Source organism: Manduca sexta, chromosome 17, assembly GCF_014839805.1.
Source record: "Manduca sexta isolate Smith_Timp_Sample1 chromosome 17, JHU_Msex_v1.0, whole genome shotgun sequence".
NCBI classification, from domain to species: domain Eukaryota; kingdom Metazoa; phylum Arthropoda; class Insecta; order Lepidoptera; family Sphingidae; genus Manduca; species Manduca sexta.
The window spans coordinates 8,320,956-8,348,919 of record NC_051131.1 but is presented as its reverse complement, the minus strand read 5'-3'; the positions used below and the strand labels follow the sequence as shown (position 1 = coordinate 8,348,919).

General features: G+C 36.2%; 2 protein-coding genes across 14 annotated transcripts in view; one reads left to right on the top strand and one right to left on the bottom strand.

Moving 5' to 3' along the window:
• The window catches only part of LOC115443130 (speract receptor), a 40,361-nt gene extending 39,884 nt beyond the window's left edge, over positions 1-477 (top strand). For both annotated transcript variants that reach the window (XM_030168403.1, XM_030168404.2), the window contains one exon: positions 11-477. In XM_030168403.1, coding sequence (XP_030024263.1) covers positions 11-265 — 255 coding nt within the window. In that variant the 3' untranslated portion in view covers positions 266-477. The remainder of the gene's footprint in view (positions 1-10) is intronic.
• LOC115443128 (receptor-type guanylate cyclase Gyc76C) lies at positions 431-27,814 on the bottom strand. 12 transcript variants are annotated; one of them, XM_030168399.2, is made up of 25 exons: positions 27,691-27,814; positions 27,078-27,250; positions 16,401-16,602; positions 13,532-13,729; positions 11,457-11,522; positions 10,906-11,146; positions 10,449-10,595; positions 9,404-9,594; positions 9,115-9,292; positions 8,550-8,710; positions 7,885-8,175; positions 7,089-7,208; positions 6,709-6,849; positions 6,565-6,636; positions 6,373-6,462; positions 5,972-6,047; positions 5,213-5,371; positions 4,600-4,789; positions 4,320-4,460; positions 2,512-2,734; positions 2,031-2,175; positions 1,688-1,890; positions 1,438-1,573; positions 1,211-1,337; positions 431-1,126 (listed from the first exon to the last, which is right to left on the bottom strand). In XM_030168399.2, exons 3-25 carry the CDS (start codon positions 16,572-16,574, stop codon positions 577-579), a joined length of 4,020 nt encoding a protein of 1,339 aa, XP_030024259.1. In that variant the 5' UTR covers positions 16,575-16,602; positions 27,078-27,250; positions 27,691-27,814; the 3' UTR covers positions 431-576. The 12 variants fall into 12 exon arrangements, with proteins under 12 accessions (XP_030024259.1, XP_037295490.1, XP_037295491.1 ...); XM_037439593.1 differs by having other exon boundaries at positions 27,078-27,280; positions 27,661-27,811; XM_037439594.1 differs by having other exon boundaries at positions 27,632-27,810.
• Between the last annotated feature and the right edge of the window lie 150 nt (positions 27,815-27,964).

Here is a 27,964-nt window from a genome sequence, read left to right as displayed (position 1 = left end):
GTGTTCTTAGGTGGTCGGCGAGGGACGTTTGGTACCAGCACAACGCGGAGATTTACTAGAAGCCCCCAGTCTTCGGCAAGAGTACACTAGTGTGTCGTGTCCTATTATAGAACACACAGAGTGTCCGCCGGCGCTACCGACACCACCCACGGGTACACCTCTCCTGGCACAAGAAACGAAACCTTGCGACATAAAACTTGTCATCAACGGATGTTCTTATACGGAAAGGGACGGTGCCGGCATACCCCTTCTCGCAGACGCATAATGTATTTCGATCTCACATCGTAAGTTTTATACGCCGCCGATCTAGTTCGATGTTCGTATTATGCTCTTATGAGCATCGAACAGAGACCGGCCCCGCTCGCGACCACGCGCCACGCACCGCTCGGGCGCCGCTCAGTGATCTACGTCAGTATTATTAAGAGACCGGTTCGATAGAAATTATTTAATAACATTAAACTCTTATTTCACAATTGACGGTAACATCGTTTTACTTACACATACTATTTACAACAGCATTTCATATACACATAATCTTTAATGTACATCTCGCTCTGGTCGCGTGCGGCGGCGTGTTCACACCGCCGACTCGCGGTCCAGCAGCGGCGGCGCGCGGCGCAGCGACGCACTGCTGCCGCGCGCGCCGCCGCCGAAGATGCCCAGCAGCCACGACGGGATCGCCAGTCGCGGCGGCTTGCGCTCGCCCTTGCCCTCCGCCACGTTCTCCAAGGAGCGCCACCGCTTGTAAAACTCGATGTAACTCGAGTCGTGCACCTTACGGCGCGGCCGGTCTAGCCGGTTATACAGGCTACACTTGCGCAGTAACGGGCTCTCCTCGGCGCGCGGCACGTCGTCCGTCACTATGCCGACGATGGTGCCGTTGAACACGGGGTCGCCGGACACCGTGGCCACTGCCACCTCGGCATCGAGCGAGCGCGAGGTGTGCTGGCGACGCAAGCGACCGTCTCGACGCGGGGGCAACGTGTCAAGCGAGCGCGCACCTCGCAGCGGTGCCCCCTCGCCACCCTCCGCGTCCGCGCAGCCGCACGCACCGCACGACGCACGCGCGCTGCACGACATGCCGCCCGAACACGCCATCGATGACGCAATGGAACTCAGTGCGTGCCTGTGCAAGTAAATACTCGTTGAAGATTTTTAAATCTAATACATATAACAAGGCAGAAGTACAAGTATAGAAGTGGTGCGGCACCTGGCGTGGTGGTCGGGCCTGGCGGCGGCGGGCGCGGGCAGGGAGCAGCGCGAGCCGCGCGCGGGGTCGTCGCCGCGCGCGCCGCTCGACACGCGCTGGCGCACGCCGGTGCCGGCGCCACACCCGCCTGCAGATTAGTACAATGTTTATACTCACATTTTTATTATAAGTGCTGATCACAAATAAACTACTTTTCAAACCTATATATACAAAAACAACAGCCATACCTGACAATGATGGGTGTCTCGAATCCGCCAGCCGGGGGCTTCTCCTGGGGCGGCGGAATAGCGGCCTCTCTTCTCCGTCCACTTGTCTCTTCTGAATAGCTTTTTCAGTGGCGCTGACTAACCAATAAGTCTGAAGCTAAAAATAAAACAAAAATAAAGGATAATACATAACTATTTCACCTAGTTTATCGTTAAATCATTTTTTCGACTACTTTCGCTTTAGCAATTTGATACTTGAGAGTTCACTAACCTGTCCCTTCCCTTTGATCGGTATAGTCCCTCTCGGCTCGACAATGTAGCCTCCTAGTTTGTCGAGTGCTTGCTTGCAGTTCGGCGATATGTGAATACGCAGCGGCTCCCCGTTCGACTCCATTCTAGACGCGGTGTTCACCGTGTCCCCAAACAAACAATAGCGAGGCATTGTAAGTCCCACCACACCAGCCACTACTGCGCCTACAAGTACAGGATAGAAACAGTGTTACCTAATTTACTCTTAGATTTACCACGCTCATGTAAAATATATCAACATAACATACTATGCAAAGTTATTTAAAGAATTTCGTAATAATCCGAATAATACAAGTACCACTTACCAGTGTGAATACCTATTCTTAATTTTAATGTTTCATTAGGTCTATGCGCTATTTTGTGACTCTTCGCCGCGTTCAGTAGTTCGAGCGCCATGGATGCAATCTCGCCAACATGGCGGTCGTTATTTCGAATCGGTAAGCCCGAAACCTAAAAGAAAAACATTAATATTATTAGCATATTTCAGACGAGCATTTTACCAATCTGCCTTTTGAGCTTCAACAGTGTAATTAAAACACGCCGTCAGTATAGGCTCCCTCACATGAGTAGTTATCTACTCGTATATAAAAACAATAAAAAACAGTGTAAATCAAACTGTATCTTTATTATTCAATCGCATATCAGTCTCAATTTTGCCATGAATAATATTATAAATCGTAGTAGACTCATTTTTATAAACATTTGTAGTTGAACTGGCTCTATATAAACAGTATAGTGTATTACGGTATTAAAACTATTTGCTATATGTTTTGTTGTAGTACTTACAACCATGTATGCGTCGCCTATCGTCTCCACTTTGTACACGTCGTAGCCCCTTATAATTCTATCGAACAGCGTGTACAAGTCGTTAAGGAAGTTGACCACTTGCAGCGGGGTGCTCTCGGCCGACATAGCGGTGAAACCAACGATATCGCTGAAGTAAATAGTGACCGAATCAAATGACTCCGGTTCCACGCCTTCGCCCGTCGTAAGCCTTCGAGCAACAGACCTGCAACAAGTTAACCAAATATTTCTCTTTTTCCCCCTCTTCTGTTGATACTTCTACTTATTCACTACAATAGCATCACTCGAGAATCGCGTTGACACACTCTAGCGTATTCGTAACTAACACATTATGTACATAGCATATGAATCAACTTACTAACTCAAATACCCTCTCACAAATTTACATCAAACATCATGCCAGCATTCCTCTAAAAATACTAGCCTACTTATATATCAGGTATATTATAAAAAAAAACTGCAAAGAAGATACAATGTACAAGATATATAAATATATAAGCTATAATATAAATAAATAAGTATGTATGTATGTAATACGGAATGGAATATAAAAAAATTATATAAAAAATGTGTAATTAATACAGCATGCTGCATCGTGAGCCCGAAGATGCAAGCGCACGCACACGTGACGTACAAACATCGTGCGCTTTTATCAAAAATACAAATTAAAAAATAGACAATCAATCCTATAGAACGAGAAAAACTTATCTACATAAAAAAACGCCATCACCGAAAACGAGGAGTCACGCGAAACCACCACAGTTCCCAAAGCAAGCTCTACAACTACTCAAACTTATTGTTAATGAAAAGTGTAACAGTCATCACATTGTTCATGAGTGTTGGACAATGTTGTGAACCGGCACCTGTAGTGTAAGGCAAACCAAATTAATCTACAATCACCAATAGAGAGTTAATTACCTCAAAACATTTTCACGACATTTCTATAATGGATTCAACCTCCAAATCTGGAAAAGAACACAAGTACAACAAAGTGAATACATTAACATTTTTTTTGTTTTTTTTCTAGAAAATGTACCACTGCTTTACATCAAGTCCATGTTGACGATATCGAAAACATTGCGTTTTACGTCTACCCGAGTCTTGAACAAATCAAAGTATAATACACAGTAGTTAACAAAGGAAATTTTGACAAACGCTTTCGCCTATCTCTACAACGCATGGCGAGGTAATAAGTGTGCCGTTATTGTTTGTGTTCTATGTACATTTAACCTATTGAACGGTGATGATAATTAAGTGATATATATTATTACGGTGCGTTACATTATAAAATGATAAAGCTTTTCTGATACTTACCAACGGCGAGCCGAAATAGCTAGGATTTGTGTTTCATCAAAATATGCATAAAATACAGCTACAGAGTTGGACTAAATGTAAACCAGTGTGCACACTGACCGCGACAACCAAGTATGTGATACAGCTTGTTGTATTTGCGTCTTCTGTGCTCACATTTACACTCGTTACACCGAAATCACGAACCATCGATTAGTAGTTAACAGTAAACATACATTCAACTTAAACTATACAATGAAATGTACACAGGTTATTAATAACATGTACATGCAGATAAATAGTGACCAAAGATGAGTTTACTCGCATCTACTGCTGCGTCTCGTTACCGTTTTAAATAAATAATACAATGATGGTTCTACTTTGTGCTTATAGTATGTGTGGGTATCATTACACTGACGCAGCGGTTGAGGTTGCGTTCTTTGTTTCATTATTGTAAACCACAATGAACAGGAAAATATGTAAACACCTATTCCACTTACTTTGGTAGCATTCTATGCAATAGATCTTCGGTTTTTTGCTTCTCTTCTATCAGCAGTCTCGTTCTTTCGTTGACTAGTTCTTCTAAATTGTTCGCGTATTTCTCCATCATGTCCATCATTTGGTCCATTATGTTTCTCGACCTGTATAATATTATTATTATAAGTCATCAACAACAACCGAGTATACATATTAAAATACTAATGCATAAACAAAATAAAAAGAATGACGAAGTAATTTATAGATGTAAATCAAAAGCATGAGGCAGTGCTCGTGACTCACTTTCCGGACTTCATTTTCTTCAATCTGCTCCTAATCGTGGGGAAGTCTGGTCTGATGTTAGGGTCCTCGGCCCAGCAGTCCTTCATGCACGAGATCACGTAGTCCTCGGTGGTGCCCTCCAACACGCTCGTGTCGGGCCGGAACACCTCCTCACCGTCTAATTTAGGCCGTTTCAAGCGCTCGATAATGTCTGAAACAAAATTAACAATATCCACTATATACATATAAACGATTCGTATAAGTAATAACGATACTACATGACAATATTACATGTATTATGTAAATAAATAAAACCAAAAAGTTATTATCAGCTCATTTCAAAGGTGAAAATAGAAGAATCAGAATAAAGTTTGACATGCTTACTGCCGACTAACTAACCACCATTTTCAATGAACGATCCCAATCGCTTTTTCTGATCTATCTCAATAATCGACAAATCAGAACGAAGGTTTTTTGACATGCTTACTGAGATATTTTTATTGGTTGATTCTCAGAATCGGATTGAGATTGGGATCGTTTATTGACGGCTGCAATTTTGATTGATCTGTTCTAGGAATCGATCTGAAGTTGCGGATTGTTTATTGAAAGTGGCTGTTTTCATTTCAACACTTACCTTTAGGTTCCGTGGCCGTCAGTCCGAACGGACCTCGTCTCGCTATAATCTCGTAGAGTATGATACCGAATGCGTACACGTCACCTTTCTGGTTGCCGCAAACGATAGTGTTTGGATTGTCCATCTCTCGCAGTAGCTCAGGAGATTTCCATAGCAGTCCTACAAGCAACAAAATGCCATAAAATATATTTCAACATTATAAATTAACCGTGATCACAGACAATATCCCGATTACAGAGACCTTCGGTCACTAAACGGAGTCTACATAAAAAACTACTGTGCGTTGTAATTCGGAACTAATGTTAAGTTATTTATATGGATGTATTTTCGAGGAAGGAAATGTTAATTTGCAGTAAAAATATTTATGACGCAGAGCTATTAATGCATATTTTGTAATAGCCCAAAGAGTCAGACTGTACAAGGAGGTAAACCTCCTTAGAGTTGTAAGTACTTCTTTTCCTCCATGGTTCATGTTGGTATAATAATAGAAATATGTATTACAACACTAAGGATAATAATATATACTTATAAAATAAATATTGACGACTACACTTAAATGATTATGAAATAACATTATAAAGTATTAGTAACGCGATGTCAAAATGACCCTGTATACAACTATATAGTAACTTTTACATTATATATTGAAATGAAATGCCCATGTTCAGCAGTGACGGTGACATTATAATTAAAATGGCTTGTAGTCTTGTAAACGTGTGATTTATTTATAGTATCTACAGTTTATAGTATGAAAATTACCTCTGTAGTATTGGTGCTCGCCAACAAATTCATTTTCCGCGCAGTATCTTAACTCGTGAAGTCCAAAGTCTGCAACCTAACATATTAAATGTTTATTATAAGAAGTCATAATCAAATATAGTCATTACGTATAAGAAATTCCCCCGCCACGCGAATATGTGCTCGTTATTGCCTTATATTATAACAATATAATCAAAAGGCTCGCGGCGAATGAAAGCTTTATGATTGAAAAAAACAAAAGTAATGATGAATCACGAGGAAAAAAAATACACTGGAATCTAAGTTATTTCCTGCTAAAAATAAACTAAGAAGGAAAATATAAAAGTCGATACTGTTCGCGGCTCCTACCTTGCTACATAAATTATTGTTAACAATATTATTGTATAAAGAATGTAACAAACCTGTAGCATCCATCGAGACGTGACGACACAGTTTGATGATTTGAGATTCCCATGAAATATTAGTGGAGATGTGTGTATAAATATCATGCCCTGAAACGCAATATTTTATACATATAAATCACACAAACGATATATATAACAGTATAAAAACAAAGTTTCAAGGTTTACAAAATATAATACATCAAACCATACCTTGATGAGGTCGTGTATCAACGACGATATGAATATTTTGTCCAGTTTAATGTCTTCATTTTCTATGATATCCTGGAAACATACATGTCTTTACTTAACTAATAAAGCCAGATTAAAGGTGAGGTGTGTGTACCCGCTGCTTACATATAAGCTCCCCTTGGCGCAGTAGTCGGTGAGTATGAGCACGCGCATGGGCTCCACCACGGCGCCGATGAACGAGTTCAGGTTGTCGTGCCGCAGCTCGCGCAACAGGCGCATCTCCTTCATTATGTCTCGCGGGATGTCCTGCATGACACAAATTAAACACCTTCAAATTACTGTTCTTATGCCATCGCCATCTTGTTTCATTTTGATTGCCGATGCTTCGAAATCCGTAAAAAAAGAATCGTGATAATATCTGTAAAGCTTGTTACAATATGTAGCATTCACGTTAACTTCAGAAACCGTTATATAAATTAAACACATTGAGAATTAATCAATAATCTTTGTTAGTAATTTATAAACAATAGTCTTCGTAAACTCACTTTCTTTTTGGAGAATTTTAATTCCTTAACTCTAACTACATTTCCTTTGAACTGTGCCGTTGGTGTGAATATTTGCGTGCAGCATCTGCTCTCACACGATATACCACTCGCTAAGCTCAGCTGAAAAGAAAAAAAATCAAATTAATATGGAGTTAGAAAACTTGTAAACTTAGCGGCTACTTTATTAAATATCTGACAAATGTTGCCTTTGGTGTGACGTCATCACAATTATGAGGCATGCTCGTCGGGTCTTAGGCGTGGGACGAGGTGAGGTAACGAGTTTCTCATGCCGATATTGAAAAAATATTGCTGTGTCTTTGTGCAATCTATTTTAATACACTATTGTATAAATTAAGTAAAATATCAAACATTTCATGTGAAAAGGTTCAATAAAAGTATTTTTTATTTTCTGTGGATGTGGTGAGTAAAATATAAATTGTGCAACAAATTTCAGGATACAAAACGTTTTACTTCAAAATGGCAATAATCAAATATGTGAATAATAATGCACAAACTTTGCATTATGTTACAATAAAATTATATAAAACAAAAATATTCATTATTAAAGGATATATGGGTGCATTCAAAAGGATTGTATTTGTCAGTGTATTTCGGGACTCTTCAGAAAAGTAATTATACTATGTTTTCTTACTAATCACCGATATCCAGCCCGTGGGCCGCATTGTCTGCGAAAAGGCAGAATATTATTCTCATACCAACTATCAACCCCTCAATATTTCGGCAATCTGTTTCTTTGCATTTACACAAAATTTTAATCCAAACATTCACGAGTTACCTTACTAGGCGACCACACAAGCCCGCTGCCCTGATAGCCGACGACCTCATTCGGGTCTATCTTCCACAGCAGTCCTTCTATCTCCTGCTCGATTTTCCACTTCCTGTATATACTGATGGTGACGACGAGTGCACAGAACAGCGTGACGGCGAGCGTGCCCGCCACCACCAGCGACGTGATCTGCGAGTCGTCGCGCGGACACTTCTCGTAGTTGAACCCGCACGACGGCTCGTCTTCTGGCTTCACTTTATCCGGCCAGTCGATCGGCAGGCGCGGGTTTAGTTTATATTCCTAAAAAAAATGCGTCAAACAACGGATTGGAAATACATCTATAAAGCTAAGTTTAGATAAGCAAGTTTTCGCATCGATATATTGTGCAAGAACTTCCATATGCATTATTTTGATAATTTTATATACACGCGATTGGCAAGTCCTCCGAGCTTCAAAATTTGCATAAGCCTATGTATTTGTTGGCAGAAAACGCAGAAACTTTTGAAAGGATGTGAATAAAATTTCGCACATAGATTGTCTGTGTTAGCATATAGCGTACTTTTACACCCGAAAATATACATTGAAACTTTTATCACAGAAAAGTGTTATATGCGGATGAAGTAAAAACAAAACCTATTATATTATAGTAAAAAATGAATAGGTCCAACACGTACAGGATACTCCCTGGTGCTCTGCTGGAAGTGTCCGACGGGTATCATGCTGTAGGTGCAGTTGATATTCGAGTCAACGAACTTTTTCGGTTTAAATGCAAGTACGGAAAAGTTGCCCTCCGAGTCGGCGCGCTCGTCCAAACGTATCGACATACCAGACACACCTGGAACCAGACAGTTTAACAATCGTAAAAGTTTTATTAATGAGTTGTTAGTTGATTCCAGGGGGAAGGGAGGGAGTGAACCCCGAATACCCTCCCCCTCTGGCTACGTCAATGAATGTAGTTCTTTTGAACTATATTGTATATTCTAGATGTAGTTCCACTAACGGCAATATTTCAATGGTCCTGTTCTCATGCGACTTGGCACAAAATTGAAAATTTGCAGAATTGAGCTTGCCATTATAAATTATATTATTGAGCGGTTTCTTCACTGACATTAATAGTGAAAGCTATCGTGACTTATGCCTAAATTATGAAGATCGTGTTATGATAACTCTTGAAGCTTGTAGTTTAGCAATTACATACTTTTACTGATCACAAGGAACTAGCTGTCACACTTTACTTACTTCTATATGGCGAGCTGTCAATCATTTTCTTTACGATCCGAGAGCCATTCGTCGCTATTTCTCTCAACTTAACAAAAGTCAATTCTTCTTTTTTAGTCTCCTCTTTGATAATTTCATCCAAGGCTCTAGCGTAAAGTTTCACCGAGTCGTATAAATACGCAGCGTATATGGACACAAACTGGAATATAAATAATAAACTTAGAAAAAACAACGTTTCTATTACCGAATATGATATAATGCAATAAAATATTTCTGAATGATTATTAACATGCTTTTGCACTTTCCTCACCTTATTGAACTGGTCAAATACATCGGGGAAATTGAACGGTTTCATCGAGTTATATTTGCGAACTTTCACAATGAAGTCCTGATAGTCGCTGGAGGGTTCGGACGAGACCACCACCAACAGAGACTGCGCCCGCTTCTTGAACTCCGGCGTGTTGGGGCAAATGAGCATCGACGAGCCGCGGTCCTCTGTCTCTATGATATGCATAAAAACATTATTATACCTACCCAAAAGATATTAAAGTAGTAACATATTATCATCTTAGATCCCTTCACCGAACGCTTTTTTAAACCAGCTGGCAATATGAAAATCAACAAGATCTTTTCGTAAACGAGATGCAGTAGGGAGATATATTTTTTTCTAAAGACGTGAAAATATGTGCACTGATCAAAAATACGCGTTTTCAGATTGCTGAAAATGGTATGTCATGTACTCCATTGTCCTCAATATCAAAAACGGTACAAATACATGTTAATAAAAAACATCTTTTTTATATTAAATACAAAATTAAACGTCCTTAATTTCCCAGAAACAAAACAGAATCCTCACTTATCGCGGGAGCTATTTATAAATGCAATTAATATTTAAATAATAAGGAAAATAGTCTGTAGTCAGTTATATTTATAGCTAGAGCGAGAAAACTAATTAGCGTCATGAATATGCACGCTTCACCATCAGGTGAGCAAGATAAATGTCTTGACATTTCATTGTATAAAGAAATTAAATATAACAAAAACAAACATTACTGCAAAAAAGCCACTTAGGGTTCTGCCTATCTGATTCCATAAGTTCGTACACTTAAAAATCTTTGGAACAAAAAAAAAGCGGACTAATATTTGATATGAAAAAAAATTCCCAAACTTTAAAACATTCATAATCCATTTACCTCCGAAAAACAGACTAACAAGATCTTTATAATAATACCACCACCGTAGTATATTGCTAAGAGGGATTAGATGTTAGTATACCACACTGGTATCATGTGTTGGCTGGTTGCGGACAAGCCCTTACATATTATAGTGTAGGCATTATTATACATATTACTTACTTATAAGATATTTGAGCGAGTCCTTTGAGGAATAAGTCATCATGTCGACGAATATGACCATGTACTCGCCCTTGGAGAACAGCTGCAGCGACTCCATCGCGGTCATCATCTCTATGAGGCCCGACGTCGATCCCAGAAACACGTAGACTAAAAACCAAACACATTATGTCCACACGATGAGGGCAAATATTGTAAAACTCAAATGTCGCATAGAGTATAGAGTTTGAATCATAGACTGATGTTATATCTATGATTTCATTTATTTCAGTGTCATAGTTATCAACACTAATATGCAAGTCTATCAAAACTGTCTGGGAGACTTTTACAGATAAACTACTGAACCGATTTAGAGTAAATTATGTATAATGTAATTACCATGTGTACAAAGAGTGTAATTAAAAATTCGATAGCTTGTTGAGATCGGTCGTAAATACATTTAAAACAATGTTGAACTCACTCCTGGTTTTGTTCTTGGTCTCCTGTATGAACTGGTACCAGAAGCCGGGCGCGCAACACGCCATCTTCTCCTCGCAGCACTTGTACCCGTCGATGACAGGCCTCTGGTGGTTCACCGTCATGTTATTCGACTTCGCATGGTTCTCTAGGGTCAAAGCGACCGTCACCCATGACTCCTCGTATAGTATGGAAAATTTATTCCATCTGTAGTACCGTAACAGCGATATTACAGATTTCGTAGCCTAAAAATAAACACGGATGATATTAAAGTGTTCAAGGAGATATAAATATAAAGTCTGTATAATATTAATGACGGCAGCGTGCCGATAAATCAATACAATATGCCATTATGGATACCAGCTGTTATTTAATGTGTGTTGGAGCAATTAGAGTATTTTTCATTTGGCCTTATTATATTTTAACATTAGATAGCAAAACATATATAAAAAAATTGATTTATCCTTAATTGGAAATATTGGTATAATTTGAAAGTATTGTTAACTTTATCGTGCAAAATACTGTCGACATATTACGGTATGATGCGGTGGGTACCTGAGCGCCAGGAGGTTCCAGCCGCGCAAAATTAGACAATGTCGAAGTCTGGTAATCCGAGCATCTCTGAAACATAAACGAGCATTAGATAATGATGAGTCAATTAATTATCGCAAACTGTTTGCATCACGCTAACGCATTGCCATAAGTCACGTAAGCCGCATTATTAAAACAATTTCTACCTTAAATATCCAATGGAACATTGCTTTATGATTTTAGTTTCCTTTTGGCTTGAGGATATTTAGTCTTTTTTGCGTTTGCTTTATGGTTTATGCATGTGTCACATCGCAATTAAGCTAAATATCCTATAGATAACGCTTTTAGTAAAAATATTAAATAAATGTAGCGTCGCCTACTTTTTTGGTCTCATAAACCTGCATTTTGTGTCGTTATTAAATGACAAAGAAAATTACATGTAGAATTGAGAACCTCCTTTGTTTTTTTCATCAGTTAAAAACTGGGATAAAAACAATTACATGACAAAAAACGGTAATTCAAAAATTAATTCTGCTTTAGAACAGTTTTCGAAAAACGAACTCCTAAAAAATAAACCGAACTAACAAAGTATTAAAATCCAGGGGCCTTATTCTCTATCCCGCACGTTATTTTGACAGTGCGTAACAAGCGCGTAACACAACGCCTCATGTTTAGGACTATAGACATTTGTCTTATAGAATACCATTCCACGCACATTTCTCGAAGATAACATGACACGGCCGCGTTACGCGGCTACACTATCATACAGAATAAGGGCCCTGGTTCATATTAAAGAATAACGGTTATGTGTACCTACCTAGTAATACTATATTATATGAAAAAAATATAATATAATACAATTTGTGTTACAGTACCTAACTCGTTAGTTGATGGATTATATTATAATTTAATGTAATTCAGGGAAGGAACATTTTCCTTAAGCTAAAGGTAAACCAACCTTCTTTTTCAATAAAACCAAAGGGAAAAATAACAATACGAGTATATTTATTGTGTCTAGACCATACATGATAGAGCCAGGCATTACCCATGTTTTAAAAGGGGCTTTTCTTGCTTGTATTTTAATATTAGCAAGAAAAGTCTTGCGTTGGCCATCACACAAACTAAACTGAATAAAGCTATGAAATTGCCGACACTATGCGTTCGAGCACACTGTACGTCTTCATAGTAATGATTGTAAATACGGATGTCAGAGTCATTTTAATTCAAATTCCTTTTGCAAAATCAAAATGTTTCGTCTGCTGTGATAATACAGTATTTAATTAATAATATTTAGCATATTTATAATCCTCATTCCAGATTTATGAGAACGCATCCTTCTTTTAATAACCCAAACTGTATTGATGTGCAATAATTGTTATGAATAATTTATTGCAATAACAATACCCAAGCTCTATCGTTATTGCAATAAATGTGTTGCAAATTGTGCTCAAGGACAGGATTACAAATGAGTGAATAACATTTTAGTTACTCTAAAATAATGAATTCTTGATAAAATGTCCAAGCGAATGCAACTGACGTCACGCAAACCCACAATGACTACCAGCCATTTCATAAAGCTAAGCGAAAGTGATAAACTGGCCATGACTCTTCGACCTCATCCTCTAAAGGATTTTTAATGCTCAATTTATCAATAAAATTGATTATTTCTTAGTAAATTATATATTTTTTTTCACTCCTAATACCAATGAGTTTGATATAATATTCAGTGGAATCGCATGTTTATGAACTAGATAACGATTGAGTTGTTTATATTTCAGCAAATTATATAACGGAGGATCAATTTAACCCCCAAAAGATCAAAGTTCTACGTTAGCTTATTGTTTATTTATTTATTTAAAGGTAAACCAACAGCATTTATTGTTATATATTATGCAACAATATCGAACTTAGTACTTCAAATAGACATAAAACAAGTTAACCGCGGCGGTCAATAACCCAATAGGAATATAGAACGTAAAAATTGGAACTAATCTCTCGTTGTAGGAGATCTACGTGTTACCTTTATTATTTTCCGTTATGACTTGTAACAACGTGTCGACATCTTGTCGTTAGTAAACAAAAAATACGAAAATACTTACAAAAGAGATCATAGGTAAATTCCTGGATTGTGCAAGTATCGCCTCCGTGTGGCACCGACCCTCGGGCCCGAAGAACGCGACGACGCCCCCGCACACCATGTCGGTGATGTGGCGCGTCGACGTGATCGTGTCGAACTTGGTGTCGTGCCATTCCAACAGCATCTCCACGTCGGGCAATAGGGCCGATCCATTGTTCAGCTGCGCAAACATAACATATCTCTAAATTTATAAATGGATATAGGCATTTGCATATTTGAATATGCGTTTACATATCTATATCTATACTTATAATAAATCTGTAGAGAGGTCAATTCTGTACATGAAATATATTTCCAAAATAACTATCAGAGGGTGATTAGGGATCGATACTGATGCCAAAAATGCAATTAGTAAAATTTTTGTCTGTCTGTCTGTATAACCGTGATAGAAACAAAAACTACTCGACGGATTTTAACGAATCTTGGTGCAATTATTTTTCATACTCCTGAGCTGGTTATAGTATACTTTTCATCACGCTACAATCAATAGGAGCAGAGCAGTGAAGGAAAATGTTGGAAAAACGGGAGAAGTTACTCAATTTTTTAAGCTTCCGTCGCGTGTGCATCCTTAATGGTTGAAGCTACACAGAAATCATGTATGACGGAAATGTTCTCCTTAAAATTATATAAAAAATATCCCACGACAGCATATGTCTATCTTTTATGGTTGACTCACAATAACACGTGTAACTCCCGATAGCTTAGCAGTTCGAAGCTTTCTCATTATATTTGTCTACTCTTACGTTTATAACACTCTCAGTCATCCCTAATTAAAAAAGTTAACATTTTTAAATATTCCATACAAAAGAATCATAGAAATCGGTTTAGAAACACCAAAGTTATACATGAAATACGCTAATAATAAGCCATCACGCGTGAATACTGAATCATGCTATATGCTTCCTTCGATTTCACCAGGATCCCATCATCAGACCCTGACCGGACAATCGGACCACCTGCATACCACCATACATTAAAAAAACATCCCGACAAATTGAGCACCTCCTCCATTTTTGAAGTCCGAAATCCACGTGGGCGAAGCTGCGGGCGGAAGCTAGTATTAAATAAATAAATATATTGGCTATTTTCGCCGGTTTTTGCATACAATACTTAAAATAATGATATGTTGCATATTTTTATTATATTAGGCCATATTATATTAGACGGCTAAGGGCTTCCTCTCACGGAAGTGTTTAAGTCGTCGTCCGTAACAGGCCCTGCGCGTTGCTGTCTGGTGCGGCCCGTCTCTTGTAGGTGGAGGCGGGGCTCAGAAAGCTCCGGCGCAAGCGATGGACGCTCTCGGCATCAACGGCAGCACCAGGCCAGCCTTCCATGCTGCCGAATTAACAATATATGGGCAACTCCCGGATGGCTTCTATTAGGCGCTTTTACGACAGGCAGGGGATACCGTGGTGAAAGTCTCCATACGCCCCCAATCCGCAGTGCGGGTCCAGCTACTTCCTGCGACCCTTGTAACCCATAATAAGTTAACAAGAAAACTAAATAACAATATTTTACCCATTTTTTTTACTTTCTAGCTACAAGAACCGAACTGATGTTGATAAAATCTATCATAGAGTTTATCCTGAAGTGTATTGATGAATTACGAATTCATTTTTCTAAAACCCCTAAAATCATGAGCTATACGATGAAAGCAAAGTGTTAGATTAATGAAAGTAACCCACAAGTAAAGCAGTCCTAGCCTCTTTCGTGTCAAACAATTTAAACGGGAAAACAATAAACGAGCGATTACCTATTTTTAGAATAACTTCAGCTTAAAATAATATAATGATATAAACAGGCAACCGCATCACGTAGGCGGCAAGATACTTATACATATGTATTTATATTCTACACGAAATTAAACGTTACCCAGAGTAAATTTTGCTTGTTTACATACCGTTTATAAATAGCTACGGAAGTGTAGATACGATTTGTGTTAATAAAACAAACTGTCATTGAATTCTAATGTCATTGAATTACAGAGTTATGACAGTTTTAATGTTTACAATCTGTATGTTGAATTCTAGACTGGTACCAAGAAAAATTATATTCTCACATTTGTAAACTCGACTACATCGTGACTGTCCTATAATTAGTGGCGTAGCGTAGGTAGAGCAGAGTGGGTCACTTTTAAGGAGGGCTGCAAAATACATAAAATGAACCTATTTTTTACTCAGGCCCGTCTCCTTGGGACGGCAAGTTTTGGTTCAGCCCCGAGCGGCAAGATCCCGAGCTACGCCACTATCTACAATTATGCAATTATTATATTTAATTCAAACTATGCGATTTAACTAAGCGGTTTTTCTAACGTAGTCTTCCTACAATTTTTTGCTTCAATAACGTAGTAATGACAGCTTCGCAATCGAATGTCATAAGAAATATCAAAATAATTACCCCTATCTACTCAATACACCCCATTAGGATATATTTAAACGCATTGGGATTGGTTTTATGCCAATTACAGACCAAAAGTTATGGTAAACTATTGTAGCTTAGCTCGGATGGATGAGATATTTAGCCATAACTAGACTAACTAAGCTTTGTTCTAGATCTACAACCGACGTTACAAAAGTTATTAGAAATTTACAACACTTATTTTTGATAGTGTTAGTGATACATAAGTTGCATGAAATTGAATAAAATATCTATAAAAAATGCAAAATATGTCCTCAATCCCTGAATTTTTGTTTTGGAACTTTCTAAAACACGGAAAACTAATTTATTCTTAATGTCCTTGTAAAAGATTATCGCAGATCTGGTCTGTGTTGTTTAAAACACAACGGATGTAAACATAGCAGCTATGAACGACCGTAAAAACTGTTACTAACCTCTTCTAAAGCGACGGAGAGCGCGCCAGAAATAGTGAGACCCTGACGGTCGCGTAGCTCGCCGGTGAGGCACGGCAGGTACCCAATAGTGATGTTGTACTTCTTGTGCGCGAGCGAAGGTTCGGCCAGGAGGCCCAGCGCTGCGAGCACCAACACCCGCGCGCCGCGCCACATGCCGTTGCCTTCACCGCAATTCAAACACCTAATGTATAAAATTAACTATAGATAGGGCAATATATATTTACGATAAACAATCGTTTCTGCTAATCGATGTTTACATTCAAACTGTCAAATAGGCTATAATGTAGGAATCTTAAAATAATTAAAATATGAGCCGTGTGCTTGTTTTTTATATATTCCCCACAGCGTTGAGCATAGTTTAATATATTTTATCTATTCTATAATTACACTGATGTGTACTGAGTTTAATTTCACAGGTCCTTAAACTCAACCAAAGAATATATACAGACTGAGCCAGGACAACAATATATTGACCGCCTAACGGTTAACTGAACTCAGACTGATACGAAAGACTAACAAAGTTACCTTATAGTAGAGTAGTAGTAAACGCTGAACGGTAAACCCGCTCAAAACGAATTTAAAGGGGGCAATCTAAAATCGCGTATTAAGCAGGATAGCGTATTATGCGGGCAAGGGAAAATAAAACGTATTGTATACTAATTTTGAATAGATATTGAAGTATATACTTAAAAAGTTATTAGAATATTATAATGCATGTTATACATACATATTTATAAATAAAATTAAACTGAGTGTAATAATGTAGTATCATTTACATCATGTATAGCTTTAAACCAATCGATGAAATAAGTAAAGGCCAATCATCCGAGCTCCAAATTGTGCATCATAAATTACAGAGATATACGAGTATCTTACGTTTATAACGCAACGTGGAATTTTGCCTTTATATAAGGGAAAGCCGCGAGCAAAAGCTATATAATATATAGCTTTTGATCGCAGCTTCGCCCTCGTGAAATAGATTTCAGCGATAAAAGCCCCCCTATATATTTTCCCGGGATAGAGAGTAGGCTATGTGTTTTCCAAGGTCTCAAACTGTCTTCATACCAAATTTCATCGAAATCTGTTGTGTTGACTGTCGAAAATGAACTGTCCAACACTAAAATAAATTTTCAATTCGAACCAGTCATTTCTGAGATTTGCGCGTTCAAACAAACAAACTCCAGCTTTATATAAAAGTATACTAGGATTACAGTTTACAATAGACACAATAAATAAAAAATTACCTAATTTTTATTTATTGTGACTGTTGTAAACTGAAAAATTATAATATATTATATGTAGGAACAATATATTACTTTTAGGTTGTTTTTTTAACTAGATAGCGCTGACGATTTTTGTAGCAGAAGAGGCGATGCACGCGGGTGAAGCCGCGAGCTACACTAAGTCGACGGTCCCTACGTATAGTATCGAATGAGCAAAAATGCATTTTGCAGATTTAATACTTTGCATAGGGACTGTCGATATTTGAACGGTTCTTATTAAAATAAACTGCATTTATTTAAGACAATAACGATCGAAGTGCTTATCGCCATGGTAATTAACACTAAACAAGCGATGTATATTATAGAAGAAGGAAAACTATATAAGTTTATAATAACTGTTTTAAGTAAATAATTATAATCAATTCCCTGAAGACAACAATAATTTTCATCATGATTAATATTTACAGACAAACATTATTCTTAGATAAAGAATGGAAGGAAATTGCACGGAATATTGTACTTTTTTTTATTAAAGAATAGTATTGAAATCTGTATATTCACAAACTTTACAGAACTCCGAAGACCTTACGACTAACGACTTCTACTGAAAAAGGCGGATGCGTATGGTATACTTACTCCTCACAAATTAGTAAAACTATACCCTATTACTTAAAGAAATTTTAGTTTTAAGGTCTTCGGGAAATAACGTTTGATAGAGAAAAGATCAGAAAATAGTTATATTACATCAGATTGATTCATGTTCAAAGAAAATATAGATCAACTACTTGACAAGTCATCGTAACAAAAATCATAGTCTGGGAATCTTTCTAACAATGATAGATGGCAGACTAACTGGTCTGAATGAATTGTATAGTATGTCTTCTGCATCACAAAGACAATGGGTGAAACTACTCCGTGCCATAGACTTAGCAATAAAAAATCAACAATTTAACGCAGAAAAGAAACGAATACATCAAAAGAGCAAACCCTGGTACAAAAAGTTTAACAATCTGGCATATTTACCTCAATCGCAAACATTATGCTCCCAAACGACGTATAAAACGACGTATCATTCCGCCACGTAGGCATTATGGATCTAGAAATTTCATGAGTCAAAGGCAATAACGTACAAACTAAATTCAACAATTTAAAATGCATGTATAATTTTCTAAATAAACTAAAAAATACGTCATGGACGTCTCATCATGTGACGTCATGCACAAGTACGAAAGGAATATTACAATAATTTCCTGTTCATATTTTCCAAGGTATAAGACTTGTCATTGTTGTAAGTCGTTGACGTTGACGAACACGCAGGTACATAAAATATAACAACAGTTAAAATCAGGTGGCGCAAACGGTCTACTTAGGTCGTTTCTATAATCCTGACATAGAGAAATGTCACAAGAGTTGATAGTAATTAGTGCAGTACATATCCAAGTCATCTGTCAGTGTAACTCCAAATATTTTGTCAACCAACGAAAGATGTCACGTCACAACCTCAATAACTCCTAATCATGCCTGTCTGTTATATCTAATGTACTACCATATGACCTGGGATTTCAGAACTAGCCGTCTGTATCATTTGTATATATAGTTATTCAATATCCTTCGAACAGGAAAGAAATATAACATATCGTCCGTTACCACAGCCAACGGTAGGTAGTACGGCCTATGTTTTAAGGAGCAGAAGTAATTATGCTCTTTTATTCAGAACATATTTTTGTAGTAGTAGCCAACAACTACAAAAATATGTTCTGAATAAAAGAGCATAATTACTTCTGTTTTTTAAAACATCTAAAGTGTTCCATGATACAATACGGTTTAGGGCAAACTTGTTAAGGTATTTTATCTTCTTCTTCTAATACAATGTCTTATCTTCTTGTAACTCATCATCACTTCTTGTAACATTTAGACTTCTTTTTCTTTTTCCGCCAATTCGCTTTCACGAGAAATAATTAAATTTTTAAACCCGTTTTTAAATAGAGGGCGCTGACGTCTTAGAGGTAGTGCTATATATTTATATAATTAATTATTTACAAATATAATTACTAAATAAGCATTTACAAGACAATAAAGTAACATTATAAGTCATTGTCCTCTTGTTACAAAGGATCATCCATTGATTAGTATCCACATAAAGCAAGCTTTGATCATGGGTACTACAACCGCACGCGTACATGAATACTCGCTTTACAACTAGTAAAATATTTCAAGATAATGAAATATTTAATAATTCCATCTTAAATAGTTATTTATAAAAATGTCATACACCATTAAATAACATAACAATAAAACAATTACAAAATACCTAGCAATGAACGGTGAGCGTGAAGAATTGTACCAATGTGGCTTTCAAGGTGAAAAGTAGACACTATGATGATGCAGTTACTGCTTACTTGCTTGCGTACGGACTCTACCGTGCCAAAGCAAAAAAAAAACTTATCTAATACCTACATAGTTAGTATTGAAATATCTGAGCAACATTTCTGTGGAGTTGTTGGACTCCATCACAATACCCAGTCATAGATTAGCGAGACAATGGTCTATGGCAACCAGGAAGTGGATATAGATGTGAGTGGAAAACGATTTCGCTACAGAGCGTGGTGAAGATGCAAAGAGGGAAACTGGACTCATGACAAACTTGTCCACTAGAGCGCAGTCACATGAGCGAACCTGGAGAACACGCACTATTAATTATAAATAAACATAATCAACGTGAAATAAAAAAAAAATAAACCGTACAGCAACTTGTTTACATATAGCTATATAAATTAAATCGTACTAGAATTCAACATATTGGTACGTTTTCTTTTATTACTTGGATTTACCAAATTTAATATATAACTAACTACATTAATATTATGCAATCCGAGCTAGTTACGCAACTATTAAAGAGATATATTTTACTTGTGACAATGAACGCGTCTATATTTAGGTAAATTAAAGGGATCCTTCCTGCTGTGCGCTATTCAAGGCTCGTATTATGTAGGAATTGCTTCCACGCTATCAAGTAAATAATTTCCTCACAGCCGGTGACCGATTAGACAATTGACGTGCCGCTGTTTTGACAACATTCTGCAGACTTATGCGGTAGTAATATACTCTTCATCTCAACTCGTGGAGCATATAATAACGGGGAACAAATTGATAAACGCAAAGCCCTTGGCTAACGACGGTGCTATTAGCAAAACTTGCTATTTACTCAATGACAACGTTCTGGTCTTTGCATATAACTACAAAGCCTGTTCATAAATGTGCTATACAATACTTTCTTGCTTGATGATAGGTCATAATAAAAGAGTAAAATCTACGTGCCACGTGGCCATCATATTACTTTACATTTAACAGTTTACACTAAAGGCACTAAAAACCTCATATTAGTCGGCAGCAGTAACAATATCTAGGTGCTGAGTCAATAACCGCATGTTGCCCTGTATCGGGAGTCCTGCTGGCACCTAGCGGCGAACTCTCAATGGACTAGTCTGACCACACGCTGTAAACGGTCGAGCGGCCGCGGACGGCGCGTTGCAGCGGCCAGCGGGTTGGAACTTGCGACTCAGGGGCATGGCTAGCAAGCACGCCTGTACAGCTACAGTTACAGTGGCGACCAATGATATTTAAATACTAGTGGCGACGCGGAGCGGCATGATTTCTCCTTGAGATAACGTCAGCGATAACACTCTCTAGAGTTATTTTTAGAACTAAAAAGGTAATACGAGTGTTATTACATTTCGCGTAATGGTAAACATTACACTGCATCAAACGATAAACCCCAATTCAGTTCTCCCGAATATATACCACGTAGGAACTCCTCATTTGTCGTTGAAGTAAGCGTCCATTGCTAACCTGATTGGGAGTAATCGTCAGTTTTACCCGTTTATCGTTAGCACGCATCCTCAATTCGCCGCGACCATGCGTCATATTTCGGCGATATAATAATAAAAGCAAATTAAACCTAATTTCGCATACAAGCTAGACTACGGCTGAAGTTTGGAACATAAAGAAAGTTCAAAAAAAATACCTCTAAGTCGCCACATTAAATCCGGTCAATAGTTTATTTTGAGGATGGCGCAAATTTATTCCATTACTAAATAATCGATTAATAACCAATTTAAACCCTAGTTTATAAACCGCTCCTAAGCCCTGACCATTTTGCTGCTATCAGCATTCAAGACATATAACAAAGATTTTAGAAACACTTAGACTCCTGAATGATTCGCCAATAGCATTTTGTAGGTTATGTCAACATATTAGCATAAAAATTCAAATTGTTTTATTTTACATGTGTAAATACATTTTGAATAATTGGCTATCGTTAGCCAGATTACCTTTTGTGTGTCAACATTATTTCTCATGGTCGAGTTGATGGGTGAAACATGGCTTTACATACTTAAGTTATTTCTACTTGATAAATACCACTAAATTGATTAAACTGTAGCACAAGAGAGCGTGCTTAAAAAGTTGCCAGACATGAGCACAAACGTATTATACTCGAATCATTAATATTACGTTCCTTAAAATTATCTATGTTAAAATGAAATAGTAGTTTTTTGCACGACAGATATACCTAAAAATGTCTCCCTATCTATTTCAGCTACCCTACAAAATGGGTGAAGCTATTTTAATGACATTCAGTAACAGGTCGTTAACTTCATAATCAAGAATACATATCAGTCTTTTGGGCATAAAACGTAAAACCTTGAAAAATATGAATAATAAAAACGGCTCTTTTACTGCAGATTCTGGAATGACTTACGTCTTCTTTAAACCAGATAAAGATAAATTTTAACAAAAGGACCTAGGTGTACTACATACCGAGGCTGGTTTAACAACGACTTTGCAAATAGATGAGAATATCCATCAAATCGCAATACTGGGGTTAATTATTCATCTAGATAAAGGAGATGGAATTACAACTAATAGTGTATTTTGCAGTGATGGAAAAAACCTCACCTCCCATGAAGCCTATCAAAATGTATCACTTAATAGAAAACTACACTTCCACTTAATTAAGTCTATATTTTATTTTGATGCGATTACTTTTATTGTAGGATTTCAGACGGGCGAAGTCGCGACCAAAGTAATTGTAGTTAATAAGTATAGTCGATTAGAGACGTTAAAATTGTTTTCTAATGTGTCGAGCGTGCCGCAAGCGGAATAGTCCGTAATACTATCGATCTTACGGAGCCGATGTTTGACCTGCCGCTCCCGACCGCACCCACCCTATCATAATAAAAATCGACCACCTCGCGTCTCCACCGCAACTTTGTGATATTCATTTTCCAAATTCATGCCCCACGACTTTTAGCTGTGCACGTTTATATACAATACATACAATATCCAAATAAAATATTTATAACCCATAATATATTTTGCGTACTACAGAACAAGGGTGTCCAGGCTTCATCTTGTCGTCGCGACTTTGAACTACGAGGCAGCAGTTTCAGTCAAACACATCTTGCTATTGTCTCTAGTAGTCTACTGGACTATTCAATGACGTTTCGGCATTCTTTCATTTCCTTGATTTCATTTTGAATTATAATCTAGAGAATTGCTCTCTTGTAAATTATTTCATTGGCAAAAGTCGATTTGCCCCAATCTGAGTTTTGATGTCCTATCCAAGCACAAATGCGTATGCCGTTGGTAAGAATGGCGAAATAAGTCCGAATTATGGGAAAATAATATTTTTCTCTGTCTAAGGGCTACCCTAGGCATTTTAAAAAAAATCAACTAAATTAATTAGAAACAAATATTTTGTATTAACCATTAACTATGTCGATAACCTAGGTACAAAAACTACAAAAGCAAAAAGTCTAGTTCATCCGCCAATTCGTGCTATTGAGAACTAATTATTCCTTCCTACTGCAGCTGATAATGACGTAATGTGCAACTTGATGGCAGTTCTATTAAAAACCATCCAATTTCATACAGTTTATAACCAATACAACAACATTATATTATTATTCGTCTATTTAATACCTTATGTGGGTTAATTAAATATTCATGAAATATGGATCTTAAAGATCTTCCCAAAGTTTTAGCAACAAAAGTTGCATTATTTAAAGATATTATAATTAGTGTTCATTTACAAATTACACTAACTAAGGAGTAAGAGAAACACTTAGATCAAACACAGATCAAACTATGTTATTATACATAACTTACATATAACACAATATTATCATTTTGTGTTTTCAATTACATAGTACTATTAATGTCACCACGCGCTATAATACATTGTACATATAAATATAAAAGTATCTCTTAAAAATGGCAAATTAACTTTAGATTTGTAGCTATAAATATTCTTATTTAAATGAGCCTTACTCTTTATAAAAGCCATTTCATTAAGTTGAATAATGAATTTCACTAATGGCTTTATGATACCAACTTCCCTGATTCTCCTTAGTATTACTCATGTGGCTTTAATAATTTGTGGATTTTAACATTGACAAAAAATTCAACTTTGAAAGCAGGCAACTATCTACAGCAAAGAATCTTGGGTTCAGCAAAATCATCCTACATCTTCTCTTCCTTGTACCCTTTATCCATTGCAATGTGGGTTTGACACAATCCAGCTTCCAACCATATGATGAAATTGATTTATCTTAGATTTTATGACATATCTGGTAAAACATTGTAGATAAAGCAACAAAAGATTGCATGGGTAGCATCGAAACCAGACAGAAGACCTTACATTCCTCACATGCATGTGAACTCTACAATTATATTGGAAGAAGGTAAGAAGGTGACAACCAACTGAACTTGTGTACAAAAATTTTGCTTTAGAAGCATAATTTGTACCTATAAAAAATAGAAGATATTGCTTTATTTGTATGGTTAATATTGTTAGGTCGTTAAAAATACATTATTTTCCAATAAAATATTTTTTTATAATTATTTTCTTATACATACTAATGTATAAGTAAAGTTCAATAAAAAAAGTTCAATGATACAGCAAATCATAAATGAAAATGATCTATTTTGGGTTATTTTAACTTACTTATACTAGCATCTATACAATTGCAATAGGAAATTATACATTTTAAATAAGAACCCTAAACTGAAAGGTAAATAAAAAAAATTGGAAGTCAACTTCCCCAAAAAACTAGTTTTCAGAAAGTATCGATTTTTTGTGAACAGCTTCTAGCCTTATGGAAAGATCCCTTATTAATATCCAGATGGTCCTCAATTTAGAATATCTATGATGAGAAAGCAGTTGAGCCCATTCACACATTCATCACTTCATGGATAGCACATTAATGTAAGTGCTTAATAACAACTTATTTCAAACAGAGGTGCTACAGCAACATAATGTAAATAAATGTAAGTTAACATTGTGACACTTGTCTGTGCATGAATATGATGCTGATAAACTTGTGAAAATATTAAATATGAATCAGTATTTCACAAAAAACAAAATACATTGAATGGTTCACACTATCATCAGTATGCTTTGAACAACAACTGCAGGATATTTCTTACACTATACCAAAAATAATATTGTACATGTTTTGATTTATAAATCAGTATATTACCAAAAAATTACATCCTCCCAATAATAGAACCTAATTTGTTTTTTTAGATTTGCCACTTTTTTGTAGAGTTTTAGTTAAAGTTGCTGAAAATGAAAAATAAAATCTGTAATATATTTAAATTGAAGCATCTGAATCTAGTATTAATGTAGTACTAGTTTAATCTTCATTATGAATATAATATTGCAAAGAAATAGCAGGATATGCAGAGATTTTTTAGCTGTATTGAACAGAACCAATTTTACAAAGTGGGCAGTTATAATTAGTCTCCTTTATAATTAGTATTATGTAATTAAACTTATTACAACTTTTTCATGTTACTGTCAACTGTTAATATTTGACTTTTTTATTAGTTTTGCACTTACAATATAATTGAAAACCTTGTAAGGTTAATATTTAAAAATATCAAAACTGTTTTTACTCAAATACCCTAAGAGGATGGCGAACCAGTGGCATACATGCCATTGGTGCTATGTGACAAAATAATTTGTGCACACAAGTAATACACCAAACATTGTATATGTATCTTTTTTGAGCGCCACTTTGCTTAACATCAGGTGCAGTGAATCCACTTTGCCAAGTACCAATAAAAATAATAAAAAAAAACAAACATAGTTGAGTCATAAAAGAAATCGCTAAAAAAGGTCACTCAGATAGATAAGTCTTGGGGAGTATGTCACAGATATTTTTTTTTATATTATAGCACTTTAACCAATAAATTTTGCCTTCCACTTTAAAAAAAAAACCCTAATAGGAAGCTTCATTACTCCTGAGTGCTAGTTTTTATCCCTGGATAATATATTTATGGTAAACCTTTTGTGTATCATGCGGGTGGGGTCACAGGCAAAACCCAGTATTCTATATAATAGCCTGTAATCCTTTTTCAGTGATATCAGATAGACATTGAATTAAGACATACAGTCAGGAGATTAGTTTACTAATTGTGATAATTTACAAAAATCAATGAATAAACTTTTGAATAAAAACACAAAGAATATAAGGTTTAGGTTATATAAATTGTATGATTATTGGTTTACCATATTAATCTATCCCTAACATACCTTATCAATTAAGCATGAATGTTAATTTATGTTAAACAGTTAATACAATCATTTATACTAACAATAAAAATAGTATCAGGACTGTCAAATACATTGTTCCAGCACTGGGCATTGGTATTCCTTTTTAGTGAGGGCTTGGGTCAGTATCTAGGCAGCCTCATAATATTCACAACATTAATTATGAGAAAAGTAACAATATTATATGTAATTGCTTGACAATTAATATTTGAGGTTTAAATTTCTGCACTACTTTATTTATGTGCTATAGTTAAACATTAAATAATAAAAATAAACAGAATACCTAAAATGAACTGTATTGTAATTTATATAGCAATTGTCTTTGCGCATAATGTATACCTACTCCAAATAATTACTCAACAATTAAATTAATATTCTTCCTGTAATGTAGCAATTTCAGAACAGGGATCTGAAAAAATATACTATGATATCCAGTGGGATTAACGGCCATGATGAGACTTAATATCTAATGTCTTAGGGTGACTAATGGCAGTAGTATGTTGGAATATAAGATTTGGAGTGGCTATAGTTTATGGAATATGCATATAAAATTAATGCATAAAAATCTCCAAATTAAGTCAATGACTTAAAATTTAAACCCGCCTCATGTGTGAATAATTTACCTCAAACCCTTTAATTCTACAAAATTGAACTCAGGCACCTACAGAATAACAAATGATTCATCATTGCAATTCCAGGCATATTATAGGCCAATAATTACACAAACAAAATACTGATATCTTAGTAACACAACAAATTGTCAAACAGTAGGAAATGCCTTCAGTTGAATTGTGAACATAATATTTTGATACTCACCATTAATGCCAAATATTCCTGGGGAGGAGTATGATAGTCCACTTCATAAAATCATATTTCACAAATAAAACAGTCACTCAATTGCAAAACCACTTTCTTTATGACATTTCACTTGAACATAAACTTCAAAAATGTTTACAAAGGAATCAAGCAATAGCATAGTAGGTGGAGTTCTAAAAATACATCAATGTGATGATAAAACACTGTGAATGTGTAAAACATTAAGCAACACACTGATGACAATAACTTGTAATGGATTGTGAATCCGGATTAACCGCTAGCGTGATACAGTTGTGTAAGTAAGTAGTGATAGGACAGAACAAATTACCTTTTATAGATAGATAACGAAATACATAATTACAAATATGACAAAAATAAATTTGCGTACTCTACATTACATTCTGTGATTAAATAATGTTAGATAGGTAAAAATATTTTCGGCTTGGTGCCTCGTGCAGTATTGATCACAAATTTACTGAAAAGTAAGAGCTTTACTAATTATGTATAATTTTAACACTGATTTTATAGAAAGTCGTAGGTACTCAGAACTTGACCTGTATTTTATAATGTTACAATTAATTACCAATTTCTGAAGTTAAAACACAAAACTCACAAGATTTTATACTCGAAATCAACTACGAATGCAAAAACTTGTTCCTTTGCAAAGTACACAAATAAAATCTCATTTCGTCCACCATCACATAACCACTTCTACTTGTCAAATAAACTGCAGTTAGCAGAAGTAGTGATAGTACATGTCCTTAGTACCATTAGGAAATAATTCCGTCAAATGAAGAATGAACTATGCTCTGCGCATTATCGATACATTTTCGCTACACTATACGATACGATACTTGTTTTGTTCGTAAAGTGAGGTAAGCATATTT

Coding starts and splice junctions, on each gene's coding strand:
- LOC115443128 (XM_030168399.2), bottom strand. CDS start 16,574: ATGTGGCGCGGCGCGCGGGTGTTGGTGCTCGCAGCGCTGGGCCTCCTG. Junction 9,595..10,448: donor CTCGCTCAAATATCTTATAA/GTAAGTAATATG, acceptor TGCATATCATAG/AGACAGAGGACCGCGGCTCG. Junction 6,637..6,708: donor GCGCCAAGGGGAGCTTATAT/GTAAGCAGCGGG, acceptor GTATGTTTCCAG/GATATCATAGAAAATGAAGA.